This window comes from Haliotis cracherodii, unplaced genomic scaffold, assembly GCF_022045235.1.
Source record: "Haliotis cracherodii isolate W230 unplaced genomic scaffold, xgHalCrac1.p SCAF_2, whole genome shotgun sequence".
Classification (NCBI taxonomy): domain Eukaryota; kingdom Metazoa; phylum Mollusca; class Gastropoda; order Lepetellida; family Haliotidae; genus Haliotis; species Haliotis cracherodii.
The window spans coordinates 8,939,521-8,955,075 of record NW_027266275.1 but is presented as its reverse complement, the minus strand read 5'-3'; the positions used below and the strand labels follow the sequence as shown (position 1 = coordinate 8,955,075).

General features: G+C 41.2%; 1 protein-coding gene across 1 annotated transcript in view; it reads right to left on the bottom strand.

Annotated features, from left to right (window-relative positions):
- The window catches only part of LOC139469720 (cadherin-23-like), a 94,420-nt gene extending 79,022 nt beyond the window's left edge, over nt 1–15,398 (bottom strand). The window contains exons 1-12 of the mRNA XM_071251968.1: nt 15,316–15,398; nt 13,153–13,246; nt 12,259–12,359; nt 11,936–12,058; nt 11,402–11,584; nt 8,511–8,648; nt 7,813–7,998; nt 6,874–7,005; nt 5,308–5,493; nt 3,485–3,622; nt 2,168–2,359; nt 568–705 (exon numbers count right to left, since the gene is read on the bottom strand). Of these exons, the coding sequence (XP_071108069.1) occupies nt 568–705; nt 2,168–2,359; nt 3,485–3,622; nt 5,308–5,493; nt 6,874–7,005; nt 7,813–7,998; nt 8,511–8,648; nt 11,402–11,584; nt 11,936–12,058; nt 12,259–12,359; nt 13,153–13,228 (1,593 nt within the window). The 5' untranslated portion in view covers nt 13,229–13,246; nt 15,316–15,398. The remainder of the gene's footprint in view (nt 1–567; nt 706–2,167; nt 2,360–3,484; nt 3,623–5,307; nt 5,494–6,873; nt 7,006–7,812; nt 7,999–8,510; nt 8,649–11,401; nt 11,585–11,935; nt 12,059–12,258; nt 12,360–13,152; nt 13,247–15,315) is intronic.
- Nucleotides 15,399–15,555: the final 157 nt, after the last annotated feature.

Below are 15,555 nucleotides of genomic sequence, written 5' to 3'. Positions count from 1 at the left end.
GAACAAACTTCATCTTCGAGAGGCAAGACAGTTAACTGACTTTATAAGTCCAGTTTCCAGTCCTTTTAAAGTCAGTTAACTCCCTTGCTTCGGGAAGATGACAAGCTAGTACCCGTAGGGTCATGTATCCTTGATATCTTGAACTAATTGGAAAACTAGTTGTTGAATCCTGGAAATATTTTGCACAGCTTCTCCGGTGTGACTGCCATGCTTCAAATTCAATTTAGTTAGTGCTATGTTAGTGAAGAAATCCGAGAGAATAAGTATTTTTCCTAATGAGCAAGTATGGTTTAACGCCGCTGTTAGCAATATTTCAGCAATATCACGGCGTGTGACACAAGAAATAGGCTTCACATATTTTCCTCATGTAGGATTCAAACCCGGGTCTTCGGCGTGATGAGCGAACGCTTTAACCACTAGGCTACCCCTTCCTCCTTATGAAAGTCAACCCGTGGATTATATAGTTGATTGACGACGTGTGATTACAACACAGCTCACATCTGTCGGAGGTTTTGCGTGTGCTGTGACGCAAATTGTGGTACAAGAAGGTACAAGCCATGCACTCACCGTATACGACGGCGCTTGGTCTGTTGATATCAATGACGTCTCTGCCACCGTTATTACACCGGTATTAGTATTCACTCTGAAGAAACTGGGGCCACGTGCATCACCGATCAGAGAAAAGCTGATGCTGTTGAAAGGTGCCTAAAAATAACAGAACGAAATGCGTAAAAGAATACGGAAGCCTTTTAGGGCCATAAAATGTTCTTCAAGATACTAAATGTAAATTTCAAGATACTTACTTGAAATTTCAAGATGTTATGTTAAATTTCAACTTAGAATCTTGAAATTTCCAGAAAAAACCGAATGGCCCTAAAAGGTTTCCGTACCAAAAGGGTTCCGTAAAAGAAAGTGACGAGTGCGCGTGTGTGTGTGGGTGTGCTCGGTTGAGTCAGTTGAGCCTGTAGCGTTAAAGTGTAGAATGGGTCTGCTTTACGACGCTTTTATCAATATTCTTGCAATATCTCAGCAAAGGAACCCAAACTGGGTTAATTATATTTGGAAATAGCATTTTGTGACTATGACGCAAATCCCGCTCAATAAGCATAACAACCTTCCTTGCACGATTCCAACAATATCATGAGTTAATGTGTTTATGAATCACTATCAAATAGTGGTAACACCAGGTGTTCGCGAAAAGGTGAGCATATCCTGCCCCAACCGTGACACCCCGTCACAAACACATACAAGGCTCGTCAATTGTTAATCTGAAAATGCAGGGAGAAAAGCACGGGAAAATTGTCAAAATTGTTCGTTCGTTTTAGTAAAGCGACATTGAGCGTATTCCAGCTATATGACGACGGTCTGTAAATAATCGAATCTGGACATCATGCGCATCGATCTACGCAATTGGGATACGATGACATGCATCAACCAAGTCAGCGAGCCTGACCACCGGATCCCGTTAGTCGCCTCTTACGACAAGCATGGGTTCCTGAATATCATTTTAGCTCAGATCGTCACGGGTCGTGGAAAAATGGAATTGCACTGGACATAATTTTTGTCACAGGTGTGAAATTTACCATAACACTTTTTGAAAGCTTAACTAAATCATGTTGTTACCCTGATCATTGTTCACACTGAAATCCCGCCAGATTGCATCTGGGAATTAACAGCTTAAGGCATACATGTAAGTTGCGTATCATTAATGTGTGAATGTTTTGCATGAGTGAGTCAGTTTGGTTTAATGCCAAGTCTTTTCAGAAGAAGACAATAATTAAGAAGGGGCATACAGCTGCCAAAATACTTCTTAGGCTAACAGAAAAACCTTTTCATATTTATCTAAATTAGTATATACAAACGCCCAGAAGAATTGACCTATCGCCACCTGATAATCAAATCACACAGCTGACCAATCAGAATGTCCGAATTAATACAAAACCTGAGGTTAGCTCTACTCTCGTTATGGACCAGCGTTCTAACCATAAATTATAAACACGTAATGCTGTGAAACATAAACGCGCTTCCATACATAATTTCCAACAGATGGTACAGTGGGTGGGGTTAACTTGTTATGCGTTGTGATCGGGTTTTAGTCCCGAGACATCGGTCTAATGTGTAATTGTTAATGTCTTGTACGGAAGCAGACAATCAGTGTAGGGTTTACCTGTGTGTCAGCATCCGCGGCACGGACACTAAAGACCATCGTACCCGGCTCGGCCGTCACAGACATCGCAGCTTGGTATGGCTGTCCCAGGAACTGCGGTGCATGCTCGTTCCGCGAAACATCTATAACAAAGGTCGCAGATGTGGTCGCAGTTCTCGCCGGTGTACCCTTGTCAACAGCCGTCACCGCAAACTGGAGTGAAATGGGGTGAAGATTCGGTGAAAATATAACCCTATTTGCTTATTTCGTATTTGTCATTCGTCACCACTCGCCCCTTTCCGTAACCTGCAAGAAGTTATTCGGCTTGTCTCGGAATAACACGAGTTGGTCACGAATGCGTATTTGTGTCTCAATGCTTTTTGTTTGTTTGATTAACGTCGCACCCAGCAATATACCAGCTATATGACGGCGTTCTGTAAATAATTGGGTCTGAACCACGCAATCCAGTGATTGATATCATGAGCATCGATCTATGCAATTGAGATACGATGGCATGCATCAACCAAGTCAGCATGACTGACCACCAGTTAGTCGTCTCATACGACTAGCATCGGTTGCTAAAGATCAGTTCTAACCCGGATTTTCACAAGAATCAATGCAATTATTTTTTTTAATATTGTTGTATGTAGTCTTTAAGAACAATTTCAACACTGGCGTATTAGAGCGATGTGATTTATCTGACATGACAGCGTGTGTAGGCAACAATAAACTTGCCATACCTCTACTTTCAGGAAATGGATGAGTGAGTTTGTTGGGTTTAACACCGAGTTGAACTGTTTCAGGTTTTTCAGTTCAATTACGGCGCGCCTGCTTGATTAGGAAGGAAAGCTCAATGTGAGTCATGTTTACAAAGTTGATAAAAACGATGAACACGGTATGTGTGTGTGTGTGTGTGGCTGCTTGTACTAGTCCGGACTAATGCCGATTCGATAGTGCTAACCCACTGAGATACCATGCTGCAGTTTAACACAGTATACTGACTCTTAGCGGACCAGTCCTCGTTTTAGCCCCATAATGGCGAGCACAGGCAGGGTAACAACAAGCACCATCTTTTAACGTCTTTTGGTTTGACGCGGCCGGGGATCGAACCCCGGATCTTCCGCTCTCCGGGCGGACGCTCTATCAATGGACCACGGAGGCGGTCGACAGCTGAAGGTGGGAGGACATAGTTCTGACACCTCCAGAACACGAAGCCATGCTCAGAGGACACTTGCAGGACGCACTGCACAGCGAGAATACATACAGATGGGCGCAAGCAGGCCTCCTTATGGTCAAGCTCTCCCTAAAACCAATTACTACTTATTCACAAGGACTTACCTCGTAACGTCTCGTATCATCGCGAATCAGAGACTGTTTCAGTGATATCATGCCCAGCGAACGTGACCGTGTCTCAACCTTGAAGAAGTTAGAAGCCCTGGGTTCCAGGATTGTAAGCTCTATATCTCCCTCGGGGCGCTGTGAACATGTTGAGAGTGGAGAAGGGGTTGCTTTGGGCATTATTTAAGTTGTTAAGTTACTTGCTTTACTTTATTCAGTACATAAACTATTTTTGTGCAAACGAAATACAATGTAGGTGCAAACAGTATAAAATATAACACATTTCTTTGCTTTTCTAAACAAAAGCAGTTTTAACATAATTGCATGTTATCAAAGTTGGAGCATTCTTACAGAATTGGCATAAAACAAGTATTTTGCTGTATTTATATTGATAATAGGGTCTTGCGATGACAGTAGTGTATTAAACTTCAGAATATTTCCGATACGGTTTCAGTTACAAACTTTATATTTTCTAAATTCACCAGGAATTTTATAGTGTCGTCCACGTTCAATTTCTACATTGTGAGAACTAAGTCGAAAATGAGTAAATGTGGTCCTGAATTTATTTACAGTAATGCGACTCAAATAGTTACACATAAAATGGATGTTTTAACCTGTGCATAATAAGCCATTTTGGGATTTCAGATAAAATACTATGCCAAACCTTAAAAGTGTTTAAAAATACGGTTTCATTACCACATGTTTGAAATGTCACCAAATTCTTATTTAAAACAAAAGTTTAAAGTTTCATTTCCCAATTTACGTGGCCTTGTTCATCGTACAACCGCAACATATTGTAACATTTTTGGGGTAAAAGAGATTCCTGCATATCGAAAAGAGAGTTGTTAAGTTTTGTCTGTAATAACAGTTTAATATGTAGACAATCCCACGGACACGGTTATGGTGCTGACAAAACAAGACTTTAATCAGAGCAAATCCTCTTTTCGAAGCTGCAATTCTAAAAGACGTAAATTTGTCCCCACCTCCATTTGCTGTTTGCCGTAAATAGGTATCTTAGCGCTAAGGTGATTGAAACTCCCACCCCGTGACGTACGACAGTCGTATCACTGAGGTTGTTTTGAACAACGGCACGTTGGCACCACGAGCACGGTGCCGAGAATCCTTCAAATCCGGGATTTTAACCAATAATCACCGCATCTTTTGATCACTGGGACATCCATGATAAGGCTTCCGGAGCCATGTATTGTATGAGTGAAAGTTGTTTCTGCCGCAAGAATAAACTATATTCCAGATTTATTCCAGCTACATGTAAACATTGGGCGTTTGAGACAGGCAATCTCATTAAAATCAGATCTAAGCTCTCGCTGCCGTTAAACAAAGATCTGAGGACATCCCATTACGGGTCACGTCAAAACGACTTTTCATCCGACCAATCAAAGCGTCGCTTACCAGATCGTGAAAGTGACAATCGGAATGTATTTTCTAATCATGCAACCTCGAAAACGTTAACACGGGGTATTTCGAACGACAGTTACGGTCCGTACGACTGTTCCGTTGGGCATCACAGTGACTGACTGCATGAACAACGATTCACGACACGTCACGTATTATAACTAGTGGGTTCCTATATTTACGACCCGCTGGGCCCCATTCCTCAAGCCATCGTTGCGCAACGACTACAGTAACTCCCACACTTAAACATAGATTTACGACAATCGCAACGCTACGATCACTGTGTGGAACGAGGCTCACACTGGTGTCTAGTATACCCAAGGATGCCCCAGCGGTGTCAGTGGAAATATTCTCTCCGTTGTAAGTATTGCTGGGACTAATAACCCACAGTGCACGCACTGGGAACTAACCTCTCCGTCTTCATCGGTGACTGTGAAGGTCAACACGGTGGACTCTACAGCAAGCGTCTCTACGATGCGTCTGGTGTGGGATGTGGTTTGGAATGTGGGGTCGTACAAGTTGTAGTCGACTGTCACCTCCACCGCCGTGGTGGCTGAGAGGGGAGGGGTGCCGCCGTCTTCCACCCTCACCCCGAACTGCAACACAACACGAAATCTTGAAGCACACCACCGTCATCAACTTAATAATAATAATAATAATAATAATAATAATAATAATAATAATAATAATAATAATAATAATAATAATGAGGACCTCGCATTCGAAATGTCACGCTTGCATCCCAAGTACCAAGTTGTCTGACTCCCCATTGTTCTCGGTGCCTTAGGTTTGGTACCTCCCAATCTGTTGACTGACATTGGGAGAGTACCCGGGTTTGCTAGCCAGGAATACAGCCCTTCTGACAATCTGGGGAATGCAGAAGGCTGCAGTGTTGGGGAGTCTTCACATTCTCCGAAAAGTTCTGGGAGGGTTTGGGAGAAGTCCCATTCGCTGTCTGGGCTGTGTGTAAAGGGGGCAAGGCCCCTGAACTGATGATGAGCCTAACCAGCCTGACTGTGCCAGGATCACCCAACCCCTCTTTGCTGCATTTTTTGTATTTTCATCTGTACATACTAATGATGAAATAATGACCCCTGGAATTGTCAAAAAGCTGAGGAAAACTTTGAAATATTGGTATCAGGAATGTTTACATCGCGGCGACAACTAGACTTTTCCTTGCTGACTCTTTTCTTACAAGTTTTAGTTCTCATTTAGTTCACATTCACATGAACATGTCTTTTAACATTCATGGTAATTTCTAAACCTTTTATTCAATTCTTTAAAGCAAGCAGATCCTTTTGTCCAAACATGGTCCTTCTCCTACCTACGTCCGTGATATGACGTCTCATCAAGCATCGTTATGTGTAGTAAGGCAACATTTTGTGAATGGGAGAAAAGATTGGTCAAGTGTAGTGTGGAACATTCAACATAATTTAGGTCCCCTCTGATACAATGGAAGTCCGTTAGTTCTTAAAAGCCCAGCTTTTCTCACGATGATACTTACAAAGTTCAGCATATGTAGCAGAGATAGTGAGTGAGCGAGTTTGGTTTTACGCCGCTTTGAGCAATATTCCAGCAATATCACGGCGGGGGACACCAGAAATGGGCTTCACACATTGTACCCATGTCTGGATTCGAACCCGGGTCTTCGGCGTGACGAGCGAGCGCTTTAACCATTTGGCTACCCGACCGCCCCGCAGAGATAGTGAAGAAGTAACAGAGAATTCGGAGACGAATTGCGAATAGAGACAGTGGCGTCTGGGTTAACGGGGTTCCGGGGAATTCAGTTTGTAGAATTGGTATAAAATAAAAATTCTGCATGAAATACAAAGTTGATAAATGACAGAGTGAGTGAATGAGTATGGTTGTACGTCGCTTTTTTATATATTCTGGCAATATCACGGCGGGGGAATAAATGACAGAAATTGTTCATGATATTTGTGGATTTCTTTTCATTTGTGGAAGAAAAGGTCTACCTTATAACGATACTGTTTAGTCTCGTTCAGATTCCCGACCAACGAGATTTCACCAGTCTCGGCGTTGACAGCAAACATGTCGGAATGGCTGTTACCGCACATGGAATATCGCAGCGAAGAGAACGATGACACCTGAAATATAAAGGACACAAGATATATTATTATATTTTGTCTCGTTACTGTTACGGATGAGCAGCACAAACGAAGAATTATCTGCCCTCGTCATGAGCTTATTTCGGAAAACTGACAAATCGCACTGGTTTAAAATTAACAAAATCAACCAAATAATCTGAGTTTCATAAACGTTTAGGATTTAAGATGGTATTGTATTTTTGCGTTGTGTTGTCAAAAGACGGGTGCTATGTTTATGATATATACGCATACAACATTATGATTTCTTACTTGAAAATAAACAGGTTTAATACTTCCATGCACACTAGACATACATAGACAAGAATTGACAAAACGGTTAATTTCTACATGAATAATCTTTCAATGTAACATAAATGGATACTCTATCAAAGGGAAGATAACGGATAATCTTTCAAGGTAGAATTAATGTCATAGATATATTCGACGTAATAAGCGCCCACGGCGATATTTGCTAATATATTGGCACGTGAGCAATCCCAATTAGCTCCCCTTCCGATTGATCAATGTAAACAAGACTTATTCATTCGCGTATAATACTCACTCCTGTGTTTATGCACCATTGATTATGGGCAATTAAATTCGGGAAAAATATATCTGCCGTACATAACATTTCAGCCTGTCAGCATAAACCACGAAATTTATCTTTCAACTCAACTCACCAAAATAATATTTTAATAAGAGCACCCTATTTCTAATTTTAAGAGCGCCCTGGACGCTTATTACGTCGAATACGGTATGCCTTTATGAAGCATTTCAACAGGTGAAGGTCCAGTATACTCCACTTACACCGTCGGCATCAACAGCAATGAGAGAGAGGATGGCGTCGCCAGGTTCGGCTGTTCTGTTGATGTTGGCGGTGTAAGGCACGCCGATAAAGGTGGGAGTAAACATGTTCCGCACGACGTTGACCGTCACTCTGACCGGGGCACTCGACCGGGGTGGCAGGCCGGAATCTGTCACCCTCACTCCGAACTAAAACATCACAACGCGAAAGATGAGAGAGAGAGAGAGAGAGAGAGAGAGAGAGAGAGAGAGAGAGAGAGAGAGAGAGAGAGAGAGAGAGAGAGAGAGAGAGCACTGAGATACCATGCCGCAGTTTAATATATAAGTGAGTGAGTATGGTTTTACGCCGCTTTTAGCAATATTCCAGCAATATCACGGCGGGGGACACCTGAAATGGGCTTCACACGTTGTACCCATGTCGGGAATCGAACCCGGGTCTTCGGCGTGACGATCGAACGCTTTAACCACTAGGCTACCCGACCGACCCACTCAGACACAGTTTACTGACTCCCAACCGATCAGTCCTTGTTTTTATCCCATTAATGACGAGCGCCAGACACAGTAACAACAAGTACCACGTTTTATCAACTTTTTTGTGTGACGCGGCCGGGGATCGAACTGGGGGTTGGTTTAACCACCCACCACATTATACTATGCGGTTTCGAGTCGATGTGTTATGAAAACGTTACCCCAGTACTTACATTGTAGGTTGTGTGTCTGGCCGGGTCAAGGGTGAGTGACCTCCTGACCATCACACTGCCCGTGTTGTAGTCCACTGTGAAGTACTGGCTGCTCTTCTGGTCAGCCCGCGTGTCCACCAGGTCGAAATGCACAGCCGTCTGTGGTCATCGATTTTACCATTTATTATAGAACTAGTAATAAAATACGATATTTATCGGAAAATATACTGTATACATCTCACCTGTAATAATATATTGTTATTAAATGAAACGGAGAAAATGCATAAAAAATAGAACATATATGGCTTTCCTTTGGCAATTACAAAAATAAAAACAGGTCTCCTTCATAAATAAACAGGTTCTTTAAAAACTTCCCCTCTTTAATGAATAACTAATATCAAAATATCAAATAAGAACTTCGAAGCTTTTCCGTTGATTACTTCTTAAAATATATTTATTACATTATTTTTCCAGAGCTATTAATGAGGCTCCGTGAAAGGAGTTAAACTTCCCAACCGTTCCCGTCATAATGAGGTCGAAATTATTTCTAAGTATTCGGACTTTCAAAAAAGAAAAGAACTTTTTAAAACTTCAGTTTAATAGCTTTTTCTCTTTTTTGTATCTTCGAAACGAAAATGATTTTCAAATATCGAATGGAGGTTTTGAATGGCGAGTGCCTCTCTCGACCAATAATATCGATGACATGCAGTGTAATAAACGTAGGGGCACTAATGTCGAAAATGTCGAAATGCATTCTCATTGTTATCATTTCGGCGTTGAGCGTTAAAATATCTTCATTCAGTGTGAATGGAAACATACGACGTTGCTTGCCTCAATAGACCACCACGAGTTATCCCCCCTTGATTAGTCTGTCTCTAATGGTGGACAACGAACGCTGTGAGCAGGTGTATTTGATGTAAAATGCATACACATGGAGAAAGAAAATGATCGTACATACACATGATTTTAAACTAACGTACATATGCACATGAGAATATTGCCTTCCCGGACACAAGAGAAGGAAAAACACAAGACATAACATACACTGCAGAAAAGGAATAAAATATGTGATGAAAGTACGACAAAGTCGACACATATGGAGAAAGAAAGAGACAGAACATCATTACGGAGAAGGAATAACACACTATACACATATGGAGAAAAAATGACACCTTACATACACATGGAGAAAGAACGACACCTTACATACATATGGAGAAAGAATGACACCTTACATACATATGGAGAAAGAATGACACCTTACATACATTTGGACAAAGAATGACACCTTACATATGGAGAAAGAATGAAGCAGTACATACATATGGAGAAATAATGGGACAGTGCATACATATGGAGAAAGTATGACGCAGTTTATACATTTGGAGAAATAATGAAGCAGTACATACATATGGATAAAGAACGACACCTTACATACATATGAAGAAAGAATGACACCTTACATACACATGGAGAAAGAACGACACCTTACATACATATGGAGAAAGAACGACACCTTACATACATATGAAGAAAGAATGACACCTTACATACACATGGAGAAAGAACGACACCTTACATATGGAGAAAGAACGACACCTTACATACATATGAAGAAAGAATGACACCTTACATACACATGGAGAAAGAATGACACCTTACACATGGAGAAAGAACGACACCTTACATACATATGGAGAAAAAACGACACCTTACATACATATGAAGAAAGAATGACACCTTACATACACATGGAGAAAGAACGACACCTTACATATGGAGAAAGAACGACACCTTACATACATATGGAGAAAGAACGACACCTTACATACATATGGAGAAATAATGACACCTTACATACATATGGAGAAAGAACGACACCTTACATACATATGGAGAAAGAACGACACCTTACATACATATGGAGAAAGAATGATGCAGTACATTCATAAGGAGAAAGAATGATGCAGTACATACATATGGAGAAAGAATGACGCAGTACATACACATGGAGAAAGAATGAAGCAGTACATACATATGGAGAAAGAATGACGCAGTACATACATATGGAGAAATAATGGGACAGTGCATACATATGGAGAAAGAATGAAGCAGTTTATACATATGGAGAAAGAATGACACCTTACATACATATGGAGAAAGAATGACACCTTACATACATATGGAGAAAGAACGACACCTTACATACATATGGAGAAAGAATGACACCTTACATATGGAGAAAGAACGACACCTTATATACATATGAAGAAAAAACGACACCTTACATATACATTGTATATGGAGAAAGAATGACGCATGACACATATATGGAGAAAGAATGACGCAGTTCATACATATGGAGAAAGAATGAAGCAGTATTTACCTATGGAGAAAGAATGAAGCAGTGCATACATATGGAGAAAGAATGACGCAGTTTATACATATGGAGAAAGAATGAAGCAGTACATACATATGGAGAAAGAATGACACACTACATACACATGGAGAAATAATGGGACAGTGCATACATATGGAGAAAGAATGACGCAGTTCATACATATGGAGAAAGAATGACGCCGTTCATACATATGGAGAAAGAATGACGCAGTACATACATATGGAGAAAGAATGACGCAGTACATTCATATGGAGAAAGAGTGACACACTACGTACATATGGCGAAAGAATGAAGCAGTACATACATTTGACACACTATGTACATGTGGAGAAAGAAGGACACCCTACGTACATATGAGAAAGAATGGTTCAGTTCATACATACGGAGAAAGAGTGACACAGTTCATATATTTGGGGAAAGAATATATGTCCGGATGAAATGGTACATGTATATGGAGAAATGGCCCTGCGGGTATGGAAACTACAGTATATGTATCAGTCGCTCTATTCACCAAGTCAGGGTCGACTGCCGACACGATCAGCAGGCTAGACCCCGTCGCTCTCGTCTCCAGGGTCGTTGTCTCCATCGTCAGGGCTACAGGGGTGGGCGACTGCGGGTTCCTGTTGATGTTGATGGTAACGTTAGTTGACGCCGTCGTCACGGGAGCGGCCGTGTCGTAGACCACAACGACAAGCTGCAAAAAAACAAGGAGAGTCTAAAAGAGTTATTTCTAACGATAACACCGTGGGGACCCTAAACCTGTGACAAGGCACCCCCCGATAAATTAAATAATCGAGTTTTCCATTTTAATATGAAGTCAACGGGAAAAGAAAGGTAATATTTAGTTTCATGTTGTGTTCAGCGAGAGATTATGCGTTCGGCTTACTTTGCATAAAGTGCCAGAGCAATTTTTCAAATACTGACAATGGAGAAATAGGATATATGATTTACTGGTGTAAAACTACCAAAGTGAACAAACGTCATGTTTCGAAATTTCCTTGTAACAATTTCCGTATAAGGGATTGCGGTTTAAAGAACTACTCACAGTATACGACGCGAGAGTGTCGCTCCTCAAAGATGCCGCCACCGTTATGACACCCGTGGTTCTGTTTACAGCGAAGAAGCCAGGGGCAGGCATGACACCAGTGGTATCAAATCTCAAGGAACCCTTTGTAATAATAATGGTGAAACCTTAGATTTGCACATGTGTCTAATTATTATTAGTTTAAAAATATTTTCTAGATTATATGAATAATAAGAATAATTTGTCCCTATAAAAGACTGGCGTTCTTAGACTTGCCTATATTAAGTATAGAATTACTTCACACATTCAGTACAGCCTTGGAGCAAGGTTACTGAAGTCTTTACCTTGAGGCCAGGGTCGTTCGCCCTCGCTGTCGCCACTATATGACCCACGTCTACATCGTATCTGATGTTGGCCAAGTAGGGAGCGTTTAAGAATCTGGGAACTGAAAATAAATTGATCCGTTTCCTATTATCACATATTCTAGCGCAAACTAAGACTAGTATTTCCGGAATCCCGTTATTCTGGTAGCTTTGACAGAAATCTAACCGTTTATATAACAAGACGCTATTGTATCAATGTGTTAATATCATACAAAAAGGTTATTAAAATGAGAGCGTAAAATTTTACGAATTTCATTTAGGTGATATAATGTTTAGGGTAAATATGTTGAAGTCAATGTCTTTATTCAGACAATTGATGAATTAACTGAAATATTGTGTCACTTTACAATTGTCTGTTTCTCTAAGTCACAAATGGCCTGAATATATCATCGTTCTCCATTTGACATAATGATTCTTCTAGAAAGTAAAAGGCGATATTTATTTTCTTCGATAAACAAAAAGAACTGGTCAATAAAGTATCACATTCAAAAGACATGATGGTTATACATGTAAAACACAGTAAAACTTCTTAAACCCTAATTTGTGACCACATTTTCCTAGAGTAGAAGCAGTTAATCTGTCAAATATTTCAGTGCCATATTCGGGGTATTTGTAAAGTGACTGCGTCACCGTCTTATTAAAGTTGAATGCATTAAGACTTTTACTTCTACAGATACGGGGGCGGTCGGGTAGCCTAGTGGTTAAAGCGTTCGCTCGTCATGCCGGAGACCCGGCTTCGATTCCCGACATGGGTACAATGTGTGAAGCCCATTTCTGGTGTCCTCCGCCGTGCTATTGCTGGAATAAAAGCGGCGTAAAACCATACTCACTCACTGCTGCAGCGACAAGACATACCTTGAACACTTTGATGCACGAGAGCCAGGGATGTCAGGGCCCAGAGTTGACAACACACGGACATTGTGCCTGCCATGTTGACCACACACGTGTCCTGGATAAAATAACGTGTTGAAACATCCTTCTGTTAAATCCTTACGTTCATTCATTACATGAATGTATTTCAGTATTAAAAAGTAATAATCAGGTTGCGTTATGTCGTCATATATGTATTCATATCACGAATATGTGGTTTATATTACAAGAGAGGGTACGGGTGGCCCAGTCGTCTAAGGCGCCGCGATTCGCTGTGCAGAGTTGCGTCCCTTGGGCACACCAGAAACCTATGGTTGTGGGTTCGAATCCCGGTTCGCCCCGATTATGTTTCTAGGTTTGTCAGCACCATACACGTGCTCGTGGGTTTCACCGAATGCGGTAAACGTCTGTGACCTGCATCACTTCGGGCTTTCCTCCCACATTAAGCTGACACGCCGTGATATAACTGGAATACTGTTAAAAGTGGCGTTAAACCCACTCACTCACTCACTCATTACAAGAACGTCGTCATACAATATTCAGTTAACTCCCACATATTGTACAAAATATGTTAAGAATGTAAACACATACAAAACATGTTTAGGAATGTGTTTAAATCCTAAACGGAATACACATTTTGTTTGTTTGTGAGTCTAAACAGATGAAATGAGCTACAGCCTAAACTCCACTTAAACACAATATCCCCTAAACTAAACACGTTTAGAGTCTAAACGCATGAAATGCGCTACCGACTTACAGCCGAAACTCCTCCTAAACACAATATCCCCTAAACTAAACACGTTTAGAGTCTAAACGCATGAAATGCGCTACCGACTTACAGCCGAAACTCCTCCTAAACACAATATCCCCTAAACTAAACACGTTTAGAGTCTAAACGCATGAAATGCGCTACCGACTTACAGCCGAAACTCCTCCTAAACACAATATCCCCTTAACTAAACACGTTTAGAGTCTAAACACATGAAATGAGCGACCGTCTCACAGCCTAAACTCCTCCTAAACACAATATCCCCTAAACTAAACACGTTTAGAGTCTTAACACATGAAATGAGCGACCGTCTCACAGCCTAAACTCCACCTAAACACAATATCCCATAAACTAAACACGTTTAGAGTCTAAACACATGAAATGAGCGACCGTCTCACAGCCTAAACTCCACCTAAACACAATATCCCATAAACTAAACACGTTTAGAGTCTAAACACATGAAATGAGCGACCGTCTCACAGCCTAAACTCCACCTAAACACAATATCCCCTAAACTAAACACGTTTAGCGGTTATATATATGGGACAGGGAACCTGTTTAGGTTGGTGTTTATGATCTAAACACTGTTTGTGAATTGCATATACCGAAATATCCCTGTATGGTGGTATTGCCTTGTATGACATGTTATTGCGCTCTTGTAACGGAATGTACCCGTATAGATTCCTGTTAGAACTGATCCCCAGCATCCTATACTAGTTGTAAGAGACGACTTGGTGGATCGGGCTGTCATCCTCGGTGTCATGGTTGCAATTTCTGTTTGTTTGTTGTTTAACGCCGCCCTCAGCAATATTCCAGCTATATGACGGCGGTCTGTGAATAATAGAGTCTGAGACCAGATTATCCAATGATTGACATCATGAATATCGATCCACGTAATTGGGATCAATGACATTCGTCAACCAAGTCAGAGAACCTGACCACCCGATCCCGTTAGTCGCCTCTTAAGACAAGCCTCGTCGCCTTTTACTGCAAGCATGGGTTGCTGAAGGCCTATTCTACCCTGGATCTTCACGAGCCTGGTTGCAATGGAATGTCCACATTTTCGACAAGACACTTTCTACCCATGTCCTAAACGCCACTAACTGAAAATTTGCGAGTAATGAGAATATAGAAATATTTCATGTATATTTCCCAACGCCAGTCAACCCTAACGACACCCAACATTAAGCTGCAATTTCAGCTCAGTGCTCATACAACAAATGTTATTATGATTGAGTCGTGAATAGTTCGGTCTGGCCACGGCCTCCACACCAATGGGCAGTTAACGTTAACTTGATAACTTCGTAACCCAACATTACTTAACAGTGATATAATGTGCCACATAAGATCAATATGTAAGTATAAACAAGAGATCTTACCTCGAGACACGGGAACTAACCCGTGTATGCTCGTTGAAGCGCGGCACGATTCACTGAGTATGTTAGTCACCACACCCTCCTGTATTAACGCTGGGTATATGTTAAACATACCCGGCGCTCGTTATTTCTATAGCGGGTCGCCACACTCACACTGACAATGAAGGTTGTATTTGAGCAGTATTCGGTTCAGGCACTTTATTACAAACTTGGGACAGATTTCGTAGAAGTGGGATACTTATG